General features: G+C 43.8%; 1 protein-coding gene across 2 annotated transcripts in view; it reads right to left on the reverse strand.

Annotated features, from left to right (window-relative positions):
* Positions 1-27,304, reverse strand: part of WDR70 (WD repeat domain 70) — a 269,386-nt gene that overhangs the window by 162,628 nt on the left and 79,454 nt on the right. For both annotated transcript variants that reach the window (XM_006139468.5, XM_006139470.5), the window contains exons 6-8: positions 26,697-26,756; positions 19,211-19,344; positions 3,790-3,943 (exon numbers count right to left, since the gene is read on the reverse strand). In XM_006139468.5, coding sequence (XP_006139530.3) covers positions 3,790-3,943; positions 19,211-19,344; positions 26,697-26,756 — 348 coding nt within the window. The remainder of the gene's footprint in view (positions 1-3,789; positions 3,944-19,210; positions 19,345-26,696; positions 26,757-27,304) is intronic.

The raw sequence follows: 27,304 nt of genomic DNA on the forward strand, positions 1-27,304 counted from the left end.
ATAATGTTATAATACCAAGTAGTTTTACACCAGATTCAGTTTAAGTTTAGTTGCTTATAATAAGAAATGAGGATATACTTCCTTTAATGCATGTGTAGATCTTGCATTAAAAATTACTGAGAGTGCTAAGAAAATTTCAAAATGCACCCTTCAGTTTACTCCTTCACCATTTCCACCCCACTCCCCCCAAAACACTATTATTAATTCCGGTTTTTTTACTTGTGCCTTTGAATTCAATTATTCTGGTCATTTGTCTTCTGTTTGTCTTTCTTCTCTCATATGATGGCAAAAGACTTAATAGTTTTTTGACTGTATGATCACTTAACTCATGGAAGTATGGTACCATTTACACAGACAAGAAGATAAGACTCTAATGCATTCTGATATCTAATACTTGGGATTTCCATTGCTAAGTGTTCTTCATCAAAAATGCCATGGTCTATAAGGTCCACCCTGAGCTGTATCTGCTACTCCTTATTGGAGTGAAGTGTGGGAATAGTGTCTCTTGAAACACCTTTGGACCTAATCCATTGAGAGTTTTAAATGGCATAATTAGATCTCTGAAGCATATCTGAAACCAGATCAAAATGTATTTTCATAAAAGATCATTTGTAAGATCAGAGTGGAAAAATCCATTTCTTCAAAATGGAAAAAAATCGTTGGTGGACATTTTACCAGAATTTAAGCCACAGATATTGTAAAACAACTCATGAGATTTTTGGGAAAGCTGCAGGAAAATAAGCCAACTATTTTAGGGAAAACACCTTTATTTAGTTATTTTGTATATTTAAGTTAATTTCATACATTTGACGAATTAGCAAAAGCTAATTATGCAAGTTTGAAAAGAACAACTGACTCCTGTTATATTTCACAAAATTTTTGAAGTCACATATGCAAAATTCAAATTGTTTCAAATAGGTTTAAAGAGTTATTATGGAGACAGTTTGGTAGCACCAATTTAAAATTTTTACCAAGGAATGTATACCTAAAGTCAATATGACAGCATAACTACTACAGCACTTTGATTGCTGGACCACCATATGCTGATATTTCAAAAGCTTACCAGATAAAAAGTCTGCATCATTTTTAATTAAACAAGAACTAAAACAGCTGTTAATGTTACATGGCTTTATACACATTCTGCTAGCCAAAAGAAATAGTATTCCGAGATGAACATCATCAAATAATCTAGTATTTAGGCTAGTTACTTGGCAGTTAGCCCTATAAGCACTAAATAGACAACTTTATCAGATATCTGAGTGGTAGATTTTATCATTATACTTAGATTATTAATTTTTAATGATTTACAAAATTGACCTGTATTTAAATCAACTATATAAACAAAATAGTTATCCCATGTAACATACACAGAAAGAAGATAGAATACAGGCAGTCCCCGGGTTACGTACAAGATAGGGACTGTAGGTTTGTTCTTAAGTTGAATCTGTATGTAAGTCGGAACTGGCATCCAGATTCAGCCGCTGAATCTGGACACCAGTTCTGACTTACATACAGATTCAACTTTAGAACCCCAGGCGTCCCCAAGTCAGCTGCTGCTGAAACTGATCAGCAGCTGATTCCAGGAAGCCTGGGGCAGAGCAACTCTGCCTCTGGCTTCCTGTAGTCAGCCGCTGGTCAGTTTCAGCAGCGGCTAACTTGGGGACACCTGGGGTAGAGCAGCTCGGGTGCTGCTGGGTTGGTCCAGTAGCGCGGCCGCTCCTCGGCGCTACTGGACCAACCCAGCAGCACCCTAGCTGCTCTGCCCCAGGTGTCCTGATTCAGCCACTGCTGAAACTGATCAGCAGCGGCTGAATCAGGACTCCTGGGGCTGAGCAGCTGCGGTGCTGCCGGGTTGGTCCAGTAGCGCCAAGGAGCGGTGCTGCGGGACCAACCGGCAGCACCCCACCTGCTCTACCACAGGCCCCGGGCTTTGCTCCACATCTCCCTGGTCTGCTGGGGGGGAGCACTAGCTGCGTCCCCCCCAGCAGACCAGGGAGACGCGGAGCAAAGCCGCGGAGGACCCGGGCTGGACCGCGGCGCTTCCAGATCAGCTGATCTGGAAGCGGCTGCGCAGGACCCGGCCCGACCCGCGGCGCTTCCAGCTGATCTGGAAGCGGCCATGGTCCGGCCCCAGGTCCTGCGCCGCTTTGCTCCCCGTCTCCCTGGTCTGCTGGCTCCCGCAGCAGACCAGGGAGATGGGGAGCAGCTTTTCTCGCCCCGGAGGAGGCGGGCGGTGGGATCAGGCGTCCCGCCGCTCGAGTCCTCCGGGGACATAAGTCGGATCCGCGTAACTCGGGGACTACCTGTAGTCAAAACTCATTGAATTCTTGTTAAAATACTTTAAAATATAATTTAGTACATTTGTGATTATAACAAACAGGTTTTTATTCTCTCCCAATTATATATGATGAGATTATGAGTCAGCCCTTTTTTCCATGTACACTTTTAACCACTAACAATAATGCACTTTATTATTACTACTATCTACTATTAATTGATGTTCTTGGCACTCAGCAAGCCAAACAAGACAGCTGTCCCTCCCCTCTCTTAGGACAAATGGTCATCTCCCGGAGGAGAAGGGGAGACCTGAAGTCTTTGCAGACCGATGTCCCGGTTGGGTAACAGAATTCAGAAGTGAGTGGAGTTGAAGCAGGTTGAAGAGGATCTAATGATATACAGTGGGGGCTCTATAACCTTGAACTGGACAACATTAAATGGTCAGTTCATGACATGAAAATGATGCACAGTATCTCTCCTCCAGTATTAAGCTAATCAAGCTGTAGTCTAATGCTTAAATGTTTTCCTGTCAGGCTTTCATTCACCTGCCTGTTCTGATTATATTCATCTTGATATCTTACAATCTAAGACAGACACAGGAAGACAGGGTGCACTGTGAATTCTTTCTGTGGAACTCCCATTACATTTAAGTATCTTTGACTCTTAATTTATCCGTTTTTTCCTCATTTTTTCCTCTATTTGCTCATCCTTCAAATGCAAAGAAAATGCATATGCTTTGTGGTTCATTAATGGGAAAGGTAAAGGAGAGTGTGCAAATATTAAAAGTACAGGATAAAATCTTGCAAATTTTTTTTGTATTATAAAGCAGGGGTTGCCAAACTGTGGCTTGAGATCCATATTTAGCATTTTTACAATTAAAGTGCAGCTCATGATATGCCCTCCATTCTCAATCTACCAGCCTGGGGTGGGTAGGGGGAGAGGAGAAGGGGCAGAGAACTCAGGACTTCTGTTCTGTAGTGTGGTGTGATGGGCTAAGGATTTCTGCCAGAGACAACTGGTGCCTGGTGGGGAGGGCTGCAATTTAAAGGTTCATCCTCCACAACAGCTTGAGTCACACTTCCCCAGACATGCCTCCCGCCTTACTGTCAGTGGCCCTTCCCTGTAGCTCCCAGGTTTTACCTCTGGGGGGAGCCTGGCAGCACCACGAGATAGAGCAAACCCTAGCAAAACCCCACTTGTCCCACAATTCATTGCCTCAGGCTTGAGCCCTGTGGATGGTTTCAACCCTGTGGGACATGCCTGCCAAGGCGCCATGCTTCAGCAGAAGAGGAGCAGTAGCCCTTAGCCCTGACTCTTAAAGCGAAGATTGTTTTACGTGGTTTGGAAGGTCAGTAAGTTTGGCCATCCCTATTGTATGGAAAGCTTGGAAGGGAACAAAATGTTATTGTATCAAGGACCATCACCAGAATAATAAATAAGCTAAATGAAAGTACAAGACACGTATACAAGTACAGAACAATAAAATTTAAAGCCCAGTGTTTCTTAACTTACCTTGGTGTTTGCCATGTCCACAATGTACTGGTCTCCTTTGACACACTCCATTACTGGAAAACCATCTCTGTCAAGAACTTTAGCTTGAGAATTACCAGACACAACAAGAATGACATCCCCTGTACTGCTATACTGTAAAGATCTGATTTGGTGACTGAAAAAAATAAAAAAATGTTTCCATTAAATATAATTCTCTTAAGATTGAGTTTTAAAATGAAGATGTACCAGCAGTGAGAAAATACTTAAAAATACAAGTGCTCTGAAAATAAGCATATAGTACATTTACAGTATTTCTATAAGACAACTAAATGCAGAGATTAGAGGCTACACCTGCAGTGTGAGAAGTTTTTTTGCATGAATTGTAACTACCTGATCACCTATGTAGTACCTTTTACGGAGCATTATACATTTTACTTTTGGATAAACATATTTATCATAACAGTAATTTGTAATTCCAAAACCATAGAATAGGTGGCACCAAAGATACATCTCCTCAGGGCAGAGATAATCACTGGATCAAGGGAGGCAAGCTGGCCCAGCCAGAGAAGCTTGACAGTTATCTTTTGGCATCTCTATACTGACAGCAGTGTCTTTCAAAGGAGAACCCAGTGTTCCGAGAGGAAGGATTCCGTTGTCCCATCTCATTTAGAACACAGTTAATATACATTTATATATATTAACAAGCCTTTTTCTTTTAGTTTTAATTCCTTTTTCTCCGTGTTTTCAATGACAATTTCAAAGAGCATTAGCAGCAGATTAATAGGAGATATTAATTTTAGAACAAAGTAGTAATAACAACTCCATAATTGCAACTCCATAATAGGGAGCAAAAAATAAAAACAAAAAAATCATCAAAAGAGCAACAAAGTTTCACAAAGAACTGAAAGACTCTTCTCCCAAAACAAGCCTTCTGGCAGATTAATAAAAGAGCTGGAACTCATGCCAGATGAACACAGCTGCTCAGCATTGTCACTTCAAACTGCTAGAAATTCACTAGATGGGAATCACAATTCTCAAACTAACTTGTGATCACCATTTTGGAACTGTTTCATCTAAGGCAGTGATTCTCAGCCAGAGATACACATATCTCTGGGGGCAAACAGATGTCTTCCAAGGGTATATCAACTCATTTGGGCTACGTCTAGACTGCAAGCCTCTTTCAAAAGAGTATCTTTCGAAAAAGCCTCTTTCGATAAAGAGCGTCTAGACTGCAAGCAGTACTTTCAAAAAAGCAAGCCGCTTTTTCAAAAGATAGCACCCCAGCAGTCTGGATGCTCTCTTTCGAAAAAGCCCTGTTTGCATTCAAGAATGCCTTTTATCGAAAGAACACTTTCAAAAAAAGACGTTCTTCCTCGTGAAATGAGGAGTACCGCCGTCGAAAGAAAAGCCGCATTCTTTCAATTTAATTTCGAAAGAATGTGGCTGTAGTCTAGACGCAGGTGAAATTTTTTCGAAAAAAGGCTACTTTTTTCTAAAAAACCCTGCAGTCTAGACACAGCCTTAGATATTTGCCTAGTTTTATAAAAAGCTACATTAAAAGCACTAGAAATGAAATATAAACTAAAATTTCGTACAAACAAAATGAAAAAGTTAGAAACTTTGCTAAGACACTTGTAACCCCCAAGGAGATTGCTTGGATTCCCAGGGCCTTGTCTGCTGGCAGCTCAGGGAGAGGCACTCTGAGTTTGCCTTGGCTCCCCCTCCCTATCAGGGCCAGAGTCTGCCCGGCAACCCATAGGGAGTGAGATGCCCCTCCCAGGGGGAAGGCGAGACCATTGTTAAGGGGAGTCTGGAGCCAGCCAGGGAAAGGGGAGGACTGGCTGTGTGGGAGCTAGTAATCCCCAGGCCTGCATGCAGGGTTCCCCCTGAGAACTAGCCTCTAGGGACCTGAAGGCAGGATTCCTCAGCTGGGTTTATGTCTCCCCTGTTGATTCCCAGTTGTGGAGTTTGCTGGGAGGTTTCCCCAGCCAGGCTGAGTAGGCTCTCCAGCTCCCTGGGTGAGAGAGTCACTGCATGGTCAGCTGGGCTCTAGCAGCAAGTTCAGGGCTGCTGCCTGCTGTGTGGGTCTGAATGCTGGGCTGGGAGGCTATAGTTTTGAATTTTGGTGCAGTTGTGTGGTCTGCATCTTGAGCCCTGCACCCCTTCGCGGTGAGGGGAAATTCTGGGACCGAAGCAGCCTGGTTCCTGCTTGAAGAGGACCCCTGTGAGAAGAGAGCAGCCCTTTGCTGAGACTGAGTCATCTCTCAACCTGAGGTCATTCATGGAGTGTGTGAGTGCACCAATTTTTAGTTAGTAAGTCAGGGAATTTGTTTGGGGATTTTATTACCTGCAGCATATTAAACTGTGGAGGGATTTACTGCCTTCTCCCATTTGTGAGTCCTTTGGGCTGTACTGGACCTAGTCAGCTCCACTGCTAAACCACTGCAGAGAAGGATTGTGTGGTCAACAGTCATCAAGGGCCCCAACAAAGTACGCGTACCAATGGGACACTAACCTCACAGTTGCTGGGCACCGGTGACCCTAAAAATAGTGTTTTACCCTATTCTGTTATAATTGTCTCCTGTTTAATATAATTGTGTTTATTATAGTGTATGTGTTTGTGTTATTTTCTGGGAGTCTCCAACTATCTGGCAAATATGTGGGGATTATCCTGGGCTAGAATTTTCCTCCCAAGCTGCCCTGGCAACCCTGCTAGGAAGGAGTGAGGGGGGTGGAGGCACCGCCAAGTACATCAATCAGAAAGAATAAAATTGAGTGGGTGGCGGGATCCAGAAGAACCCAGGCCTATCCATCCAAACCTGAAAGGAGATTGGCTTTAAAAGAAGGTAACCAGGTGGAGAGGGGACGCTACACACTTTTGTATTCTTAAGTCCGATTTTGTAAAAGTTGGTACGTTTCTCTTCAGCTTACACATCCAAAGCTAAATCCTGTCCTCACATGCAAAATTTGTGTGTATACAAAGAGTATGTTTTAATAAATAGTAAGTAATTGAACGTGGAAATACTACTGAGCACTGACTAAGTTTTCCTACTGCACAGTACCACAATAATAACAGGAAAGTGATTAGAGGATGAAAGTAAAGAATTATCTAATTATAGTAATAATGAGAAGAAAAACAGAAATGCTCTGTACTGCTATATTAATGTACTGCTGACAAGAATGCAAGGTTAATGATACGTGACTTAAGAAATAAGCTCCAAATTGCTTGAAGTTTTATATTTAGTTTTGTGATATACTAAGATTATTTTTTCCCTTAAGTACATAGATTTCTACAGTGCCCAACAGAATATCTTGGATCAAATTTACATGACAGAAAAATCTGCTTAATCTGTAAAATGACTCATGAATACTTGTTATATAGAAAGAGCAGTTTCAAGAATGTGGCTGGGATAAATTGCAAGTTTGGAAAAATTCCATTAATGAGATAAAAATTTGTTGCCAATGTGGAGGCACCTATATCGAGAGAACCTTCAAGTCTGCAAGTATCTGCTTTACATCTGTGGGTATTCACATAAGAAGATGCAAATATCTACGTAGGGAGGAACTGTGGCTTGGACCCTACACCTGCCCTTGGTGAGAGACCGGGGTGGCATGAGGGAGAAGCAGGGACTCTGAGCAGGGGCTGTTTGGAGGCAGGAACACCAGAGTGTAGGGGAGGGATCTGTGGACTAAGCATTGCTGGTTTATGGGATGTTTCTCAATGGAAAGAAGTGTCTTGTGATTAAGCACAGGACTGGGGCCATAAAAATCAGAGTTTAATTCCCAGATACTCCACAGACTTTCTGCATTGCCTTTGTCAAGTCATTTAGGCACTTTTGAAAATCTTACTTTAAGTTACTGATGGAATATACAAACTCCACCATGGGCAAAAAGGGGTCAAGGGATTATTTGGGGCTCAGCTAGACCCCGCTCTGCTGCACCCGCAGCAAATACTCCAACTGATGGAAGAATTAAAAGACAGGAAACTAGCTTGTTTGGGTGGCAGAGCTGGAGGTGAGCAAACCTGCAACCCTCAGCTACAGCAGAGCAGAGGGAAGCCTCAAGATTTTGACACAGCTTCCCAAAGGGACTGACCCATCGCAGAGGCAACCAGAGAATGAAGTCTACTATGGCCATAGATATACCTCTTACTTCTTTTGGTTTGGATTTCCCTGGAAGGGAAGGCCTTGTACTAAGCTGATGGGGAGGGAGGGAGAAAATGAGAGAAAGTCACCTTGGGGGGACAGCCTTAAGCAGCCTTGATTGCCAGATTACTAGTAACCCAAAGGGCCCATGGTCAGAGCTAGTGGAATGGGAGGGCCCTGTCTCCCTTCCCCATAACTCCCTTGGCAATCATGACCATTAGGCCATGCTCTCCAACCAAATCTCCGGGGAAGACATTACAGAGATTTAAACATTTAGACTCCTTACACACTTTTGAAAATGGGACAGACACAAAGATTAAGGGCAACCATTTCAAAAGCATGTATTTGTGAAATGTCAATAAATCCCTTCCATGATCCTTTACCTTCAATACGTAACCTGTAAAATTATTCATGATTCATACTATCATACTATATATTCATACACAGTGCTTAGAATAATAGGTCCCCAATTTCAGAGCCTCTAAATGATATTTTAACACTGACAATAATAAGCATAATAATCTATAACCAAACCAGAGCAAAAATCTAAAAAGTTCTGAATGTCCATACTACTTAAGGAAATAAATCTTGACCTTATTTCTGAGATAAGAGCTGAGGAGAGACACTCTTCACTTTTATCACTAGTATCTGAGGGTATGTCTACGCTGCCACCCTAGTTCGAACTAGGGTGGCTAATGTAGACATTCGGAGTTGCAAATGAAGCCCGGGATTTAAATATCCCGGGCTTCATTTGCATCTTGCTGGGCACCGCCATTTTTAAATCCCCCTTAATGCGGATTCCGTGCCCTCAGCTACACGCGGCATGGAGTAGGTAGTTCGAATTAGATTCTCTAATTCCACGAGGTGTACCTAGAGAGCCTAATTTGAACTACCTACTCCGTGCCGTGTGTAACTGCGGACATGGAGTCCACACTAAGAGGGATTTAAAAATGGCGGCGCCCAGCAAGATGCAAATGAAGCCCGGGATATTTAAATCACGGGCTTCATTTGCAACTTCGAATGCCTACATTAGCCACCCTAGCTCGAACTAGGGTGGCAGCGTAGACATACCCTGACTGCTTAACAGAAAAGCAGCCTGAAGCATATTTTTCCTTAGGTCACAAAAACATATTCTCCTTGAAAAGAATGATTTCAGGAATCTCCCTTTTCATTTTCTGTTTAGTTTCTAGATACTTAGCCAAAGAGCATAAGAAACAAAAGCAAATCTTCAAGGACAAGGGAAATCTAAATACGACGACTTGGTAAAGCTAAGGGACCTACAACACAAGAGCTCATCATCCAAAACATGGTGTGAGAACCCCCAGCATCTTGGCCAAATTCTAGTCCACATTAATTATATCCTGCTTTAAAAAAGTCATCCTTACTATGGACATGAGAGTCAAATCTTAGAAGTTAAAAGTATAAGATCTCAACTCATTTTTATAGATTCTAGTTGGAGTAGGGCTGTTAAATGGCATATAAACAGCTAATTGACTAGTGGATTAGGTGATAAGGGGGAGATTTCATCGACTAGTGGATTAGTTGATAAGGGGGAGGCAACTGCAGAGCTGCAGCAGGGTTAGCTCCCAGCCCCAGGAGCTAACCTCACTGCAGCTCTGCCTTTTAAATGTATTAAAAATCTCCAGGCTTTTAATACATTAAAAAGCTAAAGCACGGTGTATGTGTGTGTGTTTGGGGGGAGGGAGGCAGGGGCAAGCCAGGAGAGCAGATTCCCAGCTAGCGCCTGGTCCCCCATGACACCTGCGCCTCCCCGCCCCCCCCCCCCCCCGAGATACCATTGTGGGGAATGGTATGTGTGTGTGGTGGGGGGGGGGGGGGAGAACAGCTTTTAAGCAGGCTCCTGCTTCTCCCCCTTCTGCCTCTCTTTGATAGAGGCAGCAGGAGGTGGGGGAGGGGGAGGGACGGGACGGACGACTAATCAAATTACTTGCGTACAGACAACCCCCGAACCTGAAACGTATTCTTTTTGATAACCATGCCACACAATCACATCATAAACCTGCAGGAACCCAGCCCTGCAACCAAAAAAGATACCAATTCCGCTCGCATATCTGCACTGGCGAATTCATCACTGGAGCAAACAACATAAGCCACAAAATCAAAGGGTCATGTGACTGTACATCCAGTAATTTGATCTATGCCCTCAAATGCCAGCAGTGCTATATATATATTGGACAAACTAGATAGTCTCTGTGGGGGAAAAAAATCAATGGACACAAATCGGATATATGTAAAGGGAATATACAGACGCCTGTTGATGAGCATTTCAGCTTGCCTAACCACAGTCTGACAGACCTGCAAGTAGCTGTCTTGTCACAAACCAGCGCTAAAAGCCAAATACACAGAGAAGCCCTGGAATCCCAGTTCATCCACAAATTCAAATCACATGCTAATGGACCCAATCGTGATATACGCTGGTGGGGACTCTACCTACTTAATAAGCACTGAAAGTGCTAACAGCTCCCTGAGTGGTATCCTTCCTGTTTTAGGAATCTATCTATTGACTTTGATTTTTATCTGCTTATGTTTAAGTAGCTATTCTCCAGATACTTAATGATGCTCTGTCTCCCACCCGTCTCTTTTTCTTTTTCTCCCCCCTCCCCTTCTCCTCTCCTATTTATTTCGAGTTTTCATATCCCCTACTCATAACTCCGGTCATCTGAAGAAGTGGGCTGTGCCCACGAAAGCTCATGATACCATCTATATGTTTCGCTAGTCTATAGAGTGCTACCAGACGATTTGTTGTTTTTTTCTGTAACAGACTAACTCGGCTACTCCCTGAAGCTCCTTATTGTATAATCAACTAGTCGCTTACATCCCTAGGTTGGACCTACAAGTCAAATCATGGAACTTCCAGAGTTGAGTAGAAGGCATATGAGAAAGATCTGACCCTCAAGAGTAGAAATGGATGCTTGCCTCAAACAAGAAAAGGGAGACTCCGTTCTATTAGGTTCAGGGAAAGCACTGGAAAAATTCCCATTGCCTTGATAAGGCAGGAAGAAAGAGTTACTCACCTTGTGCAGTAACGGTTGTTCTTCGAGATGTGTCCCCGTAGGTGCTCCACTCTGGGTGCTGGTGTGTCCTCGTGCCGGCGACCAGAGACTTTTTCTAGCTGTTTCTGCCACAGTGCGCAGGCAGGTAGTGTCGTTGGGACTGAAGGGGCGCCTGCACACGCGCGGCTCCTCCGTTTCTTCTCTACCTGCCAGAGTATCAGGCTCCAAGCAGGGGAAGGAGGGAGGGTAGTGGAGCACCCACGGGGACACATCTCGAAGAACAACCGTTACTGCACAAGATGAGTAACTCTTTCTTCTCCTTCGAGTGGTCCCCGTGGGTGATCCACTCTGGGTGACTACACAGCAGTTGTTGGCTCACGGAGGTGGGTTTGGAGCCGTGTGGTAGTAACTGTGGATAGCACGGCTTGTCCAACCGCCATAGAAGATGCTATCGAGGTGGAGAGAGCATAGTGTTACACAAACGAGTGGTCAGATGACCACGTAGCAGCGTTGCAAATGTCCTGCAATGGAACGTTACGAAGAAAGGCGGTCGTGGAAGCTACCGCTCTAGTGGAATGAGCTGTGATAGATCCAGGTAAGTCTTTGTTATATAGGGTATAAGAGGTTTTAATGCAGGATGTAATCCATTTAGAGATTCTCTGAGATGAGACTGCTTGTCCCTTAGATCTTTCAGCATAGGAGATGAAAAGTCTAGGCGAGGCTCGCCAGGGTCTCGTGCGATCTCTGTAAAACACCAATGCTCGTCGGACGTCGAGAGTCTGCCACACGGTCTGGATCGGTTCCGTGTGTGGTTTCGGAAAGAAGGCAGGTAAGCGTATGGGTTCATTCACATGGAAGGGGGAGGGTACTTTAGGTAGGAACTTAGGGTGGGGTCGGAGTATCACCCTGTCCTGTAAAAATACGGTGTATGGAGGGTCAGCCATTAAGGCTGCAAGCTCACTCACCCTCCTACTGGAGGTAATGGCGACGAGAAAAGCCACTTTCATGGACAAGTGAGACAAAGAGCAGGTCGCTATTGGTTCAAACGGGGGTTTTGTGAGGCTCTTAAGGACATGGTTCTGGTCCCAAATGGGGACTGGTGGCCGGACCGGAGGGAAGGTGTTCTGCAGGCCTTTGAAGAAACGCTTGGTCAGTGGGTCAGCGAGAAAGGAAGTGCCTTGTTGAGAACGGTGAAAAGCCGCTATGGCCGCAGCATGGACCTTGATAGTACTGAGTGCTAGGCCGGAGTGTTTCAGAGAGAGTAAGTAGTCCAATAAGGTATGTACAGGAGCAAGATATGGTGGGCTTGCATGGGTCTGAGCGTACTACTGGGAGAAATGCATCCACTTGTACCGGTAGGTTTTCCTGGTGGACCATCTCCTACTATTAATTAGTATGTGTCTCACTTGTTCTGAACAGGCAATTTCGGCATCTTGGAGCCATGAAGGAGCCAAGCATGGAGCTTCAGCTTGGGGATGTCCGGGTGAAGGGTTCGACCGTGGTTTTGTGAGAGGAGGTCGTGATGTGGAGGGAAGGGATATGGGTCCGTTACCATCATCTTGAGGAGGTAAGGGTACCATGTTCGTCTGGGCCACGCAGGTGCCACTAGAATAACCCATGCCTGGTTCAATCTGCTCTTGTCCAGGACTCTGTGTAGGAGTGGGAGAGGGGGAAAGCGTACAGGAGGGAGGTGTCCCATGTGATGGAAAAGGCGTCTCCGAGGGAACTTCTCCCCAGGACTCCCCTGGAGCAGTAGAGGTGGCACTTTCGATTGCTCTTTGTGGCGAAGAGGTCCACTTCTGGTTGGCCCCAGTGACGGAAGATCAGAGTGAGGGCGTATCTGTCCATCTCCCACTCGTGCTGGTCCATGAACATGCGACTTAGGGCGTCTGCTGTAACGTTGAGTATTCTGGGAAGATAGACAGCGGAAGGGGTGACCCCATGTGAGAGGCACCAGGTCCAGAATTTGGTGGCTTCCGAGCATAGGGAAGGGGAACGGGCGCCACCCTGCCAGTTGATGTAGTACATGCAGGTGGTATTGTCCGTCATAATGGTGATGGTCTTGTGGGCTATATGCTGAATGAAGTATTGACATGCATATCTGACTGCCCGTAATTCGAGGAGGTTGATGTGGAGTGTTTGCTCCACAAATGACCATTTGCCTTGGGCTGTGATGCTTCCCAAATGGGCTCCCCATCCCATGAGTGAGGCATCTGTTATAAGCATGAGAGTAGAAGTTGGACGTTGAAAGGGAACGCTGTGTAGCATATTTTGAGGAATTGTCCACCAGAGCATGGAATTGATAACGCGTGGTGGGATAGCGACATACTTGGAGATTTGGTCCCTGAAGGGTCTGTACACCGTAGCGAGCCAGGACTGAAGAGGTCTCATGTGGAGTCTTGCCAAACTGACGACGTAAGTCGTGGAGGCCATGTGTCCGAGGATTTTGAGGCAGTGGCGGACCGTGACAGTAGGTACCACTTGTGTTGCTCGGACAAGGTTGCAGAATATCGCAAACCTGTGTTCGGGAAGAGTGGCCCTTGCTGCGATTGTATCGAGGAGGGCGCCTATGAACTCCAGTCTCTGTGTTGGGCGTAGAGTGGATTTTGCATAATTTACGTGAAACCCGAGACTGAGTAAAAGGGCTACTGTGGTATCTGTCATGGCCTTCGTTTCGTCGAAAGACGCAGCTTTTATGAGGCAATCGTCCAGGTATGGGAATATTATGATGCCTTGGCATCGCAGAAAGGCCATTACTACCGATAGGGTTTTGGAAAATACCCTGGAGGCTGTGGAGAGACCAAATGGGAGCACCCTGTATTGGTAGTGTTGGGTACCCACTGTAAATCGGAGCAAGCGTCTGTGAGCAGGATGAATTGTAATATGGAAATATGCGTCCTGAAGGTCGAGAGCCGAAAGCCAATCGTGTTGGTCGAGTGCAGGAATGATAGTTGAGAGGGTAACCATCTTGAAATGGTGGTATGCAATGTATTTGCTGAGGCGCCTAAGGTCTAATATGGGGCACCAACCTCCTGTCTTCTTCTGGGTTAGGAAGTACGTTGAGTAGAATCCCCGGCCTCGGAATTGTGTTGGTAAGTGTTCTACTGCGCCCAGTTGAATGAGGTGTGAAACCTCTTGCAGGAGTACAGCTTCGTGAGAGGGGTCCCTGAAAAGGGATGGGGTAGGAGGGTGGTTGGGCGGGGTAGAGGTAAAGGGGATGACATAGCCAGATTGGACTAAGTTCAAAACCCACTTGTCCGAGGTAATGAGGGACCATTGGTGGAAAAACGCTCGGAGGGGGTGGTGGAACTGAAGGGTAGCAGTTGGGAGGGTCAGCGGATTGGCTTCCGAACTACCTGTACTCCTCGTGGAACAGGAAGCCTAGTCCGAACTACCTAGTTCGTGCCGCGTGTAGCCGTGGGCACGGAGTCCGAACTAGCGGACATTTAAAAATGGCGGCGCCTGGCAATATGCAAATGAAGCCCGGGAAATTAAAATCCCCGGCTTCATTTGCAACTCCGGTTGACTACATTACCACCCTAGTTCGAACTAGGGTGGTAGTGTAGACATACCCCAAGTCTTTTTAATCTTTCTTCATATGGGACCTGTTCCCAACTCCTAATCATCTTTGTTGCTCTTTTCTGAACCTTTTCTAATGCCAACGTTTCTTTTTTGAGATGAGGCGACAACATCTGTAAACGGTATTCAAGATGTGGGCATACCATGAATTTATATAGAGGCAATAAGATACTCTGTCTTATTCTCTATTCCTTTTTTTTAAAGTGATTCCTAACATTGTTTGCTTTTTTGACCGCCACTGCACATTGAATGGATATTTTCAGAGAACTATCTACAAAAATTCCAAAATCTCGCTCTTGAGCTAAATTAGTTCTCATCATTTTGTATGTATAGATAGGATTATTTTTTCAAATGTGCATTACTTTACATTTATCAGCATTAAATTTTATTTTCCATTTCGTTGCCCAATCACTTAGCTTTAATGAGATCATTTTGAAGGTCTTCACAGTCTGCTTCATTCTTAACCATCTTGAGCAGTTTAGTATGATCTGCAAGTTTTGCCACCTCACTGTTTACTCCTTTCTCTAGATTATTTATAAATAAGTTGAATAGGATGGGTCCCAGGACAGACCCTTGGGGGACCCCTACTAGTTACCTCTTCTCCACTCACTTATCATTTATTCCTACCCTTTGCTTACTGTCTTTTAACCAGTCCACGAGAAGACCTTCCCTCTTATCCCGTAACTTATTTTACTTATAGATCCAGGGGAAAGAATCTTCAGAGGCTACATTAAAACAAGATGATTTTTCTATCAACATTCTTGTTTGATACACACTTCAGGTATGAAGAGAACACACAAGGAACAATAACCTGAGAAATTTCAAGTAGAGCACATGTATTGACCTCAGACAAAACTCTGGTTTGTGACAGAATGCACAATGCTAGAATGCATTTTTCCCCTACCAAAGCCATTTCCCAAACTGTTAACAAAATAAGGAAACTAAAACTGTACAGTAACATAGTGAAGAAAGTACTTAAGGAATTAAAGCAATTTCTGAACCATTAGCAATTAACTTCAAGAACTCATGGAAAAAATGGGCAAGGTCCCACATGATTAGTGAAGGGTGAAGACAATACCTCTCCCCCAAAACCAGGAAAAAGGAAAGTCCAGGAATGTACAGACCAGTCAAACTAACTCTGATACCCAGAAAGATTTATTCTTTTAATCTCAGAGTACCTTTATGGACACAGGGGGCAGTACAGAACTACCATTTCTGTCTTTCATTAGACAGTTTCACAATTAAGTCCAGACTTGTCATATCTCTTCATATGATGTTCCACTGTGTTGTTGATGGCTGGCTTATAAGCCTGACTGACCTTCATTGTGCTTGCATTATTTTCTTCGGCACCCTATCACCTGTTTGTCATCTTTGATGTCCCCATCATAATCTTTTTGATTGCTACCCCTCAATCCCACACCCTGATAGGCTTCTCAACCTATCTTCTTCTAACTTCATTTTTCTTAAAATTAGTTGACTTTACTCTTTCCATCCTTTCATCTTTACTTCCCCAGACATCTGATATCAATTTCATTTACCACAGCTTCTTACTGACCATAAGATATAACTGATGTGTACTAACTTGATAAATTTTTACTTTGATACAAGTGTTTTTTCAGTCCATGACTTCATCAGTTTATATGCAGCACTTGAAATTTAACAACACTGTCTTTTAACCTCATCTCTCATGGAACAGTTCAGATTCTGCTTATTCTATAATTCACCATTGCTACATTTCAAAACTACCTATTGTTCATTTTCCAAGATGCAACCATTTCATCTTCTTGGCATTTATTGTAAGTCCTAATTGACCATACATTTTCCAAGGTAATGTGTGTTACCTGCTTTTGGAATGAGCCAGGGAATAAACCCAGACAAAGGGTGTACTAGAGCAGCACCAAGGCATTTTATTTGTACAATCTTAATGGCACGGCAATATACACACACACACACACATTCATGCTGGCAGTTTGGAGGCAGGCTGCAAGTGCAGCAATAGTTAGTTTCAATTTTGCAGGTTGCTGAGGCTGGCCATACTATAGCTTCCTGGAGATTGGATGCAAGGTGATGAGAGTTTCCGGAGTCCTTTGGGCTCTGCAGGAGGGCTCTACTGCTCCCAGTCAAGTTCAGAGCATGGCATGCTGTTATATCTTTCCGTGGAAAAGACCCCACCTGGCCACCAGTCACATCAATTTATGCACTTTTCAGGACCCTTCCTCATGGCCATAAAAGGTAACACATGTTTTACTTCTTTATGATTGGTGGTTTCTCATTCATATTTCTTCATGCACTCCATACATTGACAGATTACATATTCCTATGAATTAATACAATTGACTCAATTAAGGCAACGTGGTTTTAACAAGTATCTAACATTATGGGGATTTTCCATTACTCAGCATAACAGGAAGCTGTTCAGACTGCAGCTAATGAACATAAACTATTCAAACCCCAGCTGAAAGAGCAAATGGGGGAAGGGAGCCACATATAGCTACATTGAAGGTACATCTAGATTACATCCCTCTTTTGACAGAGGGATGTAAATTAGGCACTTCAAAATTGCAAATGAAGCCGGGATTTGAATTTCCCGTGCTTCGTTTGCATAATCACATTATGGCACTCTTTCGAAAAAGCGCTATTTCGAAAGTAAAACTGCAAACTAGACGCGGTTCAAGGTCTACAAAAGCCAAGGATCATGAGAAAGCACTATTTACAGATATGCTGGAAATTTTAAATTTTTTTAATTAATAAATTTCTGCTGTTTGGAAAGCAAAGATTTATTTAAAATAGACAGCTCCTCGTTATCACTGTCCCATTTGACTGGTGCTTTTATTAGTCTATAATTTGCTTGTTGGCAAATTATAATTTGCTTGTTGGCAAAGAACTAGGGATCACCAAATGAAATTCATAGGCAGCAGATTTAAAACCAACAAAAGGAAGTTTTTCTTCATTCAGCGCACGGTCAACCTGTGAAATTCCTTGCCAGAGGATGCGGTGAAAGCTAGAACTTTAAAACAGGGTTCAAAAAAGAGCTAGATAACTTCCATGAATCTAGGTCCATCAATGACTATTAGCCAGGATGGGTAGGAATAGTATCCCTAGCCTCTGTTTCTGGGTGACGGGAGTGATCACGTGAGGATTACCTGCTGTGTTCCCTCCCTCTGGTGCATCTAGTATTGGCCACTGTCGGCAGACAGGACACTAGGCCAGATGGACCTTTGGTCTTACCCACTATGGTCGTTCTTATGTTCAAGATCTTGGCTTTCTGTATGCCAGATCTCCGGCCATTAACAAATCTTGATAGATCACTAGGGCAATGTTTTTTCTTAGTTTCATAGCAGAATACGTCCTGATATTGTCAGTGTTCATGTTCTTGACAGGGCTGTTTTTCAGGAACTCAGCCCATCTCAAGACACAACTTGCAGCAGTAAGATCTCTTCTAAAGAGATCTCTAAACAAATGACTGATGGGGTATCTGCTCCACACTGGCCTTTAAGGGTTAAAACCCAGCCCTGGGAGAGAGCAGAGTCCGCAGCTGAAGCAGATATAGCCAATTAGAGCCCAGCTGGGGCTGTATAAATAAAGTCTCAGGAGGGAGGGGGAAGGGGGGACGACAGACACTCTTGCTCTAGCTGGGGAGCAGGAGGGACCTAGCCACCAGGGACAGAGCAGTGCTGGGAAAAGGCAGGCAGAGCTGGGGAGCTTTGGCCTGACCTCACTCCCAAGTTGCAGGGCCTGAGGCAAGGCTTGAGTGCATTAAGGCTGCAGGGAAACAGCCAGGACAGAAAAGGCAGCAGGTCCACACCTCCTTGCCAATGATGAGTGGCCAATTCAGACTGCAGTTTGCCTCTGAGATAAGAGGCCAGATGACGAGTGGCAGTGGGTCACTGAGGCAAGGTAGGTATAAGGGAACTGGGAGTTCCCTGGGAGGGAAGGACCCCAGAGTACAGGGGCACTGGCCTAGGCCAGTCTGAGGAGGAAAGGACACCACGAGCAGGAAGGGCATAGAGCTGAACCAGCAGAAGACCTGCGCCCGAGGCTGGGTCACTGATCAGCAGAAGACACTCTAAGGCAGGAGTGCTGATTCCTTGAGTGACCGGCATAGGGTGCTGTGGGGATGAGTGCTCGCCCCTGACAATGACTTTAGGCCTTTCTTTTGTTCTGTTGTCTGCTATGCTGTCATCCAGTATCAGTGCAGTCCAACTGGTCAGATCTTCTTCAAAAATAATTAAAAGGTTCTGATGATGCTCTCCTCTCAAATTCATGTAACTGTAGAAGCCCTAATCCTACTTTAGTCCCTATGTGAGTCTACCATCAATGTTTTTCTTTCTTAGCATGTGTCCTCTTCCCTATCCCTCCTCCTCATTTAAAGCTAGCTATCTACCTACTTTATTAACTTAAGAAACTAAATCTGTATTTATCTTGAGAGGGGTATCCTATAATTAACTTAGCAGATACATGTGTATACTATTTTAAATATTTGCATAGTACAGTATGCAGAGCAAGTTCAGGAGAAAATATGCGTGTCTTTCAGAAAAGTGTGAAAGACGGGCCACATGCTTCTATCTCTATCCTCATTTTGTCTAATGCAAAAATATTAGGGGATAATAATTCTAACAGACTTATCTTGCAAATTACAGTGTATGACAGCTAGAAGCTAGAATACAACAACTGTTAAGTCAAAAAGGTAGTCTCAATACATACCATTCGCAAGGCTGAAGCGATCGAAAAGCTTGAAGAGATGCATCCATTCCAGCAAAGTCCCAAAGCCGAACATCATAATCATAGCCTCCAGTTACCAGACGAGCACCTGAGGGATCCAAACCCAAAGCAGATACCTACACAGACAGATCAAAAATAATTCAATGAAAATAATTCTGAGGTAGTCTGATCTTCCTCTTTGTATAAACTATAACCAGTGCACAGAAATACTAGTCTCACACAGCCATATATCACAATCATTGCCTTAGTTTGTTCCTTCCATGTCAGCCATGCAGTGTTCCATTTTTTTGGGAGAGCTTCTATTATCTCTTCAGAGAAGTCTGAATTACGTACATCCCTTAAAACATTTTTGCTATTACTTATTGAGTCAATTACTCATTGAGGTTCAAATAGATGACCAAGTTTGGACAGGACTAAGTTAAGGTCCCAGGGAGGAACTGGTTTATGGACTTGACGGTTAAGTCTATCTAGACCCTTTAAGAAGTAGCTAGCCATTGTGTTCGTTACCACTGAGGAACCACAGATGAAAAACAGATATGATGGCTAAGTGCACTCTGACGAAAAAGATTGAGAGCCCCTGTTTTTTAAGATGGCAAATGCAGTCCAAAATTAATGGTATATGGGCATTGTGAAAGTAGAAAGAATTATACTGTAAGAGAAAGATGAATTATGCTGTAATAATTGAATAATTTGAAGGAATACTGTTTGTCTCTGAACAGGAAGAAGAAAAGTATGTTAATGTTGTTTGTAGGTATGCAGATTCCAGAGTGCTAGCCAGAGTTAATAGGAAAAGGAACATTAGGTGTTAGGGAGAAAGCAATTGAGATAACCAAGGAGATATGGACAGGAGATTGCTATGTGCTTGATGTGGAAATGAAGATACTTAACTAGCCTCACACTAATTATGTGAAGTTTTGCCCCTCTTTTAATCCTGTTAATTTTGACTTTCTTTTGACTGTATAAATCAAGGGGTTTGAACCTTGTATGGCACTCACATTTTCTGGGTTAAATTAGCAGAGCAGCTTTGCTAATAAACAGAGCGGTGTGACAAATCTGTGAGTCCTGTCTGACTTTGACAGCATGCATCGGGAAGAAACCATGCTGACTGGTCCAAACTGAAAATCTGTTTCACTTTGCAGCCTAGGTAACTCTAGTGAAAGGTTTCCTGCTGCTAAGGAGGACTTGTCTAACCTGCTCCAAACAGAAAAGATTCAGGGGATTTAACCATGGAGTTTACACACTGTGTGGTGGAGGGACTTGAGGTTCACATGCAATAGATATTTATAGCCCCGTGTGAAAAGGTCGAGGAATAATGGAAGAAGGATCAGAGCTGCTACTGACATGTCAAATAGAGCAGTGAACCAGTGAGGATGGGCCCAAGCCAGGGCTATGAGGAGGACCTGTACTTGGTCCTGACTGATTTTTAGCAATACTCTGTGAATCACTGGAATAGGTGGGAAAACATACAGGAGCTGCTGTCCCTAGTAAAGATGAATGCTTTCCCACAAGAGCCTGAACTGAGATTCTGGAACGAACAGAACTGGGGACACCTTCTGTTGTGACAGATTGCAAAGAAGTCTATATGTGCAAGTCTCCACCTCTGGAATATTTAATTTAATTTAATGTAATTTAATTAGACACTTCCAGATGAAGGGACCACTCATGAGACTAGTAGGAACAGCTGAGATTGTCTGCTAAATCATTCTGAGCACCCAGTAGATACACGGCCTGCAGATGTACTAAGTACTCTATACACAAGTCTTTGTGACCGAGGAGAAAGAGTGCACAACTCGGTTTGTTGATATAAAACGTTGTTGTGTTGTATATCAACACCAGTATACAGTGAGTCTGGTCACTGTGTATGCCTAAGGAACTTTAAAAGGACCAACAGTCTGAGGGGTGGGGCTCCTCCTGAACAACCTGGCTGCTTGATCCTTTGTTCCTCGGTCTGCTGCTGCTTCTTGCCTGTCCTGCTGTCAGTCTGTGGCGAAGGCTCAATTGAGGCCTACCATCCAGCTGTAGGATAGAAGCTTCCTGAGGGAGAAGAATCGCCATGCTACTGTGGGTGCCTCCCTTCACAGCCTCCACCGAAGAGTGTGGGGATTTGTGTTTAGGGGACATCCAGCAAAGCTCCTACATTCCTTTGCCCACTCTGGAGTCCTGGCCTGCTCCCTGTGGTGAAGCCCTCTGTAAGCCAGACCTGAATCCGTGATTGACCTGAGCCTGAATAACATCGAAGGATCACCTACTGTTCCTCCCCGGACAGCAGGTTCCCCTGCTGAACAGTAGAAGGTCCAAAGGTTGCTTCTTCCCTCCACATCCATTGAATACCATCTGTCATCTAAGCCAGACCTGTAAAGTATTTGAATACTTACCTTGTTGTGTTTGGGGAATCCTTTTCTATCTTCTTCTCTCTTCTGGTTCTAGGATGTGGGGTTGGTTTACTGTTTACTGGTTGTACTGGGGTCATTGGCTTGTATCATCATATTCTGGGTACTATTTTAATTCTTTAATAGATTGCTTAAATTTATATTTGAGTTGTGTTTTTAATGGGGCCATTAAAATCCACTGGTGATAGATACAGTGTCGGGGGACCTGTGCTTCTGGTGTCAGGAACAAAATTAAGATCTGATCGTAGTCTAAATTTTAAATTCTATTGTCATTACTGAGTTCCTGGGTAACAATGGCCTGAAACTCTTTTATGGGGAAGTAGGCCCTTGCATGGGACTAATTCAGAATTGCCCCGGTAAACCCTACCTTCTGAAATGTGAGGAGAGTGGATTTGGATTTGCTGAGGAGTCAGATTGTCTAAAGTGGTTCTGATGAATGTTACATAGGCCTCTACCTGAGATCTGGACTGACTTTTGAGCTGGTCATTTAGGTACAGAAAGACCTGCACCCTGTGTCTGCGAAGAAAGGCGGCAGCCACTGCCACGCATTTCATAAATACCCGAGGGGCTTAGGAGAGGCTGGTAGGGAGCACTGTGAATTGGTAATGTTTGTTATCTGTTGTCTCAGGCACTTCCTGTGAGGTTGATTAATCAAAGTACATGTCCTTCAAGTTGAGGGTGGAGTACTAGCCATTTGGTTCCAAGAAAGGCAATACGGATTCCAGGGAGACCATGTGGAATTTGAGCTTCTTTATGAATTTGAGTTCTAGCAGGTCCAAAAGTAGCAAAAGCCCACTTTTGGCTTTTTAGAATTAGGAAGGAGCAGGAGTAAAATCCTGCCTCTTGTTTTCTGCAGGAGCCTCCTCTATTGCCTCCATAAATAGGAGATGTGCACCTCTTAAATTAGGAGCTGCTCATGAGAAGGGTCCCTGAAGAGGGTTGGGGAGTAGAGAGAGAGGAGGGCAGAGGGGAGGAAAACTGGATGGAATATTCCCTCTCAGACCATTGGGTAATGCTCATGGTAGAATGTGCTTTCAAGTGCATCTGCTTGCTTTAAAGGCTAAAAGCAGCCCTCAATTTTAGGCACCATGCCTAAGCCATTTGTTTTCTGTTTGTTGAGCTCTTTTCATCATTGGCCAGCATATGGTAAAGGGGAGAATAAACTCCACAATCCCTTTTCTCCCCAAGTATAAATGGGGAAGTGGGCTGGGTGGAGGGAATCCAGGCCCACTCCAGATTGCAGCCTGGGGCCCTATTACAGCGGCTGCCAATGTGAATGCCCTATTACAGCGGTGGGCAATGTGCTACAAGACCCCATGGCTTCCCCACAACTTCCCAGCATCCTCCTTTCCTCCGCTTCATCCTCCCAGTTTCCTTTTGTAGTTTGTCTTCCTCCTATTCCCAGCAGCGCTTTCCTCCATCCTCTCAGCAACATGCACCCCCCCACCAACTGCAAGCAAATTCCTTTTATAGCCAGTCTCAGTTGGTTTCCCTAATTAACCCCAGGTGTTCTAATCAGCCTAGGCTGGCCTGATTCTGCAGGCCTGGTCAAGTAGCCCCAAGTATTTGACTGCCCCTGACTGCCTCTGCTGGTTCTAGACCAGTTCCTCCTTGTTACCCTGGGAGCAGAGATCTCCTCAGTCTGAGGCTCATACTTTCCCTCCACTACTTTTGTGTAACTTTCTGCTATAACTCTGTCACAGAAGTAATTTGGGACCAAGCACTGTAGGAAGGAAATATTTGGGAAGAGAAGGCAAGATGGAGTAAAAAAACCCAACAGTATTCTTTCCTGGATTGTACCCTCAAAACTGCTGCTTATGGCTTGATGAGGGTTTATTAGACTGGCGAAAGCCTTGGCCTGATGACAGCTGCTGGTATCTCCTGCTGTTTCTATTTCTTCTTCTAGGCCCCTCTTGGGTGGCCCTGAGGTGGGTACACCTGTGACATGAAGTGCCTGCACTGAGTGGCAGAGATATGGAGACCTATTGTTCTAAGGGTACTTTATGTTGCCCGTTTTCTTGTAAGAAAGATATGTATCCTCTAAGGAAAGGTCCTGGTTAATGTGCTAGACCACATAAGGCAGACCTAAGACTCATAGTCAGTGATGCCATGCATGGCCCTTGTAACTGATTCTGCCGTATCTAAAATAGTCTGCAAGGATGGTGGGCAATGGAGACCAGGGTGTTCCCAGTGGTTGGCTGCATCCATCACTAAGGAGTCTAGGAGAACATGAGAACAGAGATGTTTATATCCTTTTGATGGAATAAAGCAGCTCATCTCGTTACACTTGGCAGCAGGAGATAAGGAAGCTGATGTCTGCCATAATGTCTTAGTAGTGTCTGAAATGGACCTAATGAGAGGCAAGACAAAACAATGCAGCCAGGGGTAAAGGAAGACAGGATGTTTACTACAGGGTCAACATCCTCTACTACTTCCTCTGCTTGTATGCTGAGACCCCAGGCCATCCTTCTAAGAAGTTACTGAAGGGCTTTAACCCTCCAAATCAGACACTGGAGTCAAGGCTACAAGTGCCTCTTCAGGAGAGGAGGAGGTGGTGGTGGTGCCTGTCAGTGGCTGGAGCTCGTGCTGCATAGGTCCCAACAGGATAGATGGTTGAATTCCTGTGCCTGCACATATGGCACCGAAGGTGGTACCAATAGTGCTGATACTGGCAGCGGTGCTGTGGCTTGTATTGGTGCCTGTACCAGTAGTGGAATTGTAGTCAGTATTGGTGCCAATGTCATTGAAGGTACCAGTGCCAAAACTATCTGCGACACCTGGCCTGGCAATGGCTTAAGGCTGAGGTAGTGATGTGCATTCTGAAGAAGTTTGCAGGTTCTACCCACTGTGCTGTTGCTGAGGTGGATGGTGCTTGTAGTGGGACAAAGCTGTCCGATGTTACCAATGACACCTTTGAATACTGGTGGAAAGCCCAGAGAGTCCAAAAGGTCCACTGGGTAGAGGGTTGCCATTGAGCAGGCCCTGGTGCCATGTACTGTTGCAAATCCCAGATGGAAGTTGATCTCCTACTGTTGCTCTGACGAGATCTGCCGGAGTCAGGCTCTGACTCCAAGGTGTCTGTACAGGACAAACAAGGAAGAGCTGAACTAAGCACTGAGCCCCGACGTGAAGATTCACTTCTTGGATCCAGCTGTGGTGTCTGGGATTGGTGTGTCAGCAATGGCAAGAATAAGCATCAAGCCATCATGGCACCATCATGGCTGGCTTGCCTCTCAATGGCACCCTCAGTGGAGCTTATGCTGGAGAGGAGAAGGAGGCCATGCTGTGCATCAAATCCTGGGCTGCTTGAAAGTCCTCCAGCATGGAAGCACAACAATGTCTCTCAGTGGTTCTGGAGATCTGGCTGGGAGTGGGATGTTCAGCCCTTGGGCTCTTTCCCCCTAGTGAAGATATCTGGTGGCCCAACTCTGCCATGTCCTTGAATTTGGGCATGGACGTGGGAGATCTCCCTCTGTCTGGACTCTTTTCTTTCTGTGACACTGGTAACTGTGGACAGTGTTACCAATGTGAGCTCTGAGACAAGGCCATCAGGTGCCACAATTCTTTAGACAGAGTCTTAGGCACTAAGGCACTATGCTCTGGGAAGACATGCTCACTGCCAAGTCTGCCAGTACGCAATCAGGTGGAGGTCAATGTGCTGCCTTTATGAGCAGAACCTTCAGGTTTCGATCTCTATCCTGGAGTGTCAACGGTCTGAAGGTTTTTCAAATCGCACAAGTCTTTCTAAACCGGGTTGTCTGCTGCTATTACTATCTGTACTTCCCAGTTGTAATTTTAAAAATTAAAAAGCAAGACGTTCAGAATATCTTTTATGTTTTCTTTCCCATACTCACCTATATGTCAAAGCTGTTAGGAGAAAATTTCTCTCTGCAGTTATGCTGTGAGAAAGTAACTTCTGTTACGCTGTACAAGCAAGACAACTGGAAAATCAATCAGGTTTCTGGAAAGACTCTTCAGCTTGGGAAATCTTTCCTTATTCATTTCAGTTCCACAGGAATACAGTAATCATCAGCCTAAAATCATTAGACGCAAGAGGTACAGATGGGATATTTAAATGTAGATTAAATGTATATAATACTATGGAAACTCTGTATGTACTATTGACTGTGTCCTGAAAAAAGATATTGACTTCCACTCATTTATATAGGATTGTCATTTTACTGTATCAATTTGTAGATGAGTAATTTATTATGTTTTAGAGATTGTCTGCTTGATGGTAAGAGACAGGGCCACCAAATTGAGTATACAGCTTTCCCTTATCACACCCTAAAGCAGTGTAAGGGTTTGGTTGTGCCTGGAATGGGATTGCTTCTCATAAAGCCAAACAGAGAAGAGAGAGAATCACCAAAGCAAGTACAGTACTCAAAATTGGCATAACTATTTTGAATATTGAAAGAGACTAAACCAAGATGAGCCAGAAAAACAGGATGAACCTGGAGTAGGATTGCTTCTCAATAAACCTTATAGAAAACAGAAAACAGAGAAATGTGGAGCAGTGTTCTGTTTTGGCACACCTAAATTAATGCTTAAGATTTGAAAACTAGAAGACAATGTAAAACTTGTAAAACTGGAAGACGAATTGACTGTAGCCCTTTTTTTTGTTAAAACCTAACAAATGATCTGAGTTTATAGGGATGAAGAAAAAATACACTTGTTGGAATTCCCATTAAAAAAAAAACTACTAAAAAATTACATGGAAAAATATTAACAATCCCTTTTATAAAGAAATCTATTCCAAGACACTTGAGGACTTTTTTTTTTTTTTAAAGGAACTACTTTGCACCCATCAATCTCAGTGACCACCACCTTCCCCTCCAAATATCAGGCCTTTTGTTATCATCTTCATACCTACAGAGTCATGAAAGAACCTTGTCTTGGCAATGCTGGCTGCCCACCTGGACAGAGGCTACTCATCTTTTTTTCCCTACTGTATTTCATTTTAAAATGTATTACGGTTTCAACCACATATATGTTTATCTATTCTAGCTTGTCATAAGTGGTCCAAAAATTCTGGAGAAATCCATTAGGATATAGAAAGTCTAGGAGTTATCACTTACTGTTTTGGTCCCATGTTGAAGTGTAATTTCATGAGAGTCTGGAATTTTCTTGACAGGGTTCTGAAAGAAACAAACAAACAATTGTATGGACACAGCCTAATGCCATTATATTGAAAAAATGTCTGCAATATTAACATTAATATGAGCTGTTTACCTTGCACAGGATATTAAAAAACCAATTTCTACTTTTTCCTGATAATATTCTGAGAGCAAAATCATTTCAGCATAAAACACTATAAAATATTCATATGCTAATAATGAGGTAGCAATACTATAAACAGAATAATAGATAGGCTTTAAGTATTTAGGAGAAAATTCCATGTAAGATTCTTATAGCTTCAATGAGAAGAAATCTTACAATTTGGGATTTTTTTTAAAAGTCAGCATAATTCTAAAGAGTGGGACGCAATTAAAAACAAGTGATAATCTAAAAATATTCTTCTTCTTCCATATTGTCCCTTATTCAAAAAATACAACTTCTCCTCCTGGATATTTGATTCCAAAGATATTAAAATCTTGAGTTACAAATTTTAATAAGTCATACTAAATCTCAAATCATTGGAATCTGTCAAGTATTATTTATTACACATGTAATCTAACAATCTGAA

The sequence above is a fragment of the Pelodiscus sinensis genome, chromosome 6, assembly GCF_052426305.1.
Source record: "Pelodiscus sinensis isolate ZL-2025 chromosome 6, ASM5242630v1, whole genome shotgun sequence".
NCBI classification, from domain to species: Eukaryota; Metazoa; Chordata; order Testudines; family Trionychidae; genus Pelodiscus; species Pelodiscus sinensis.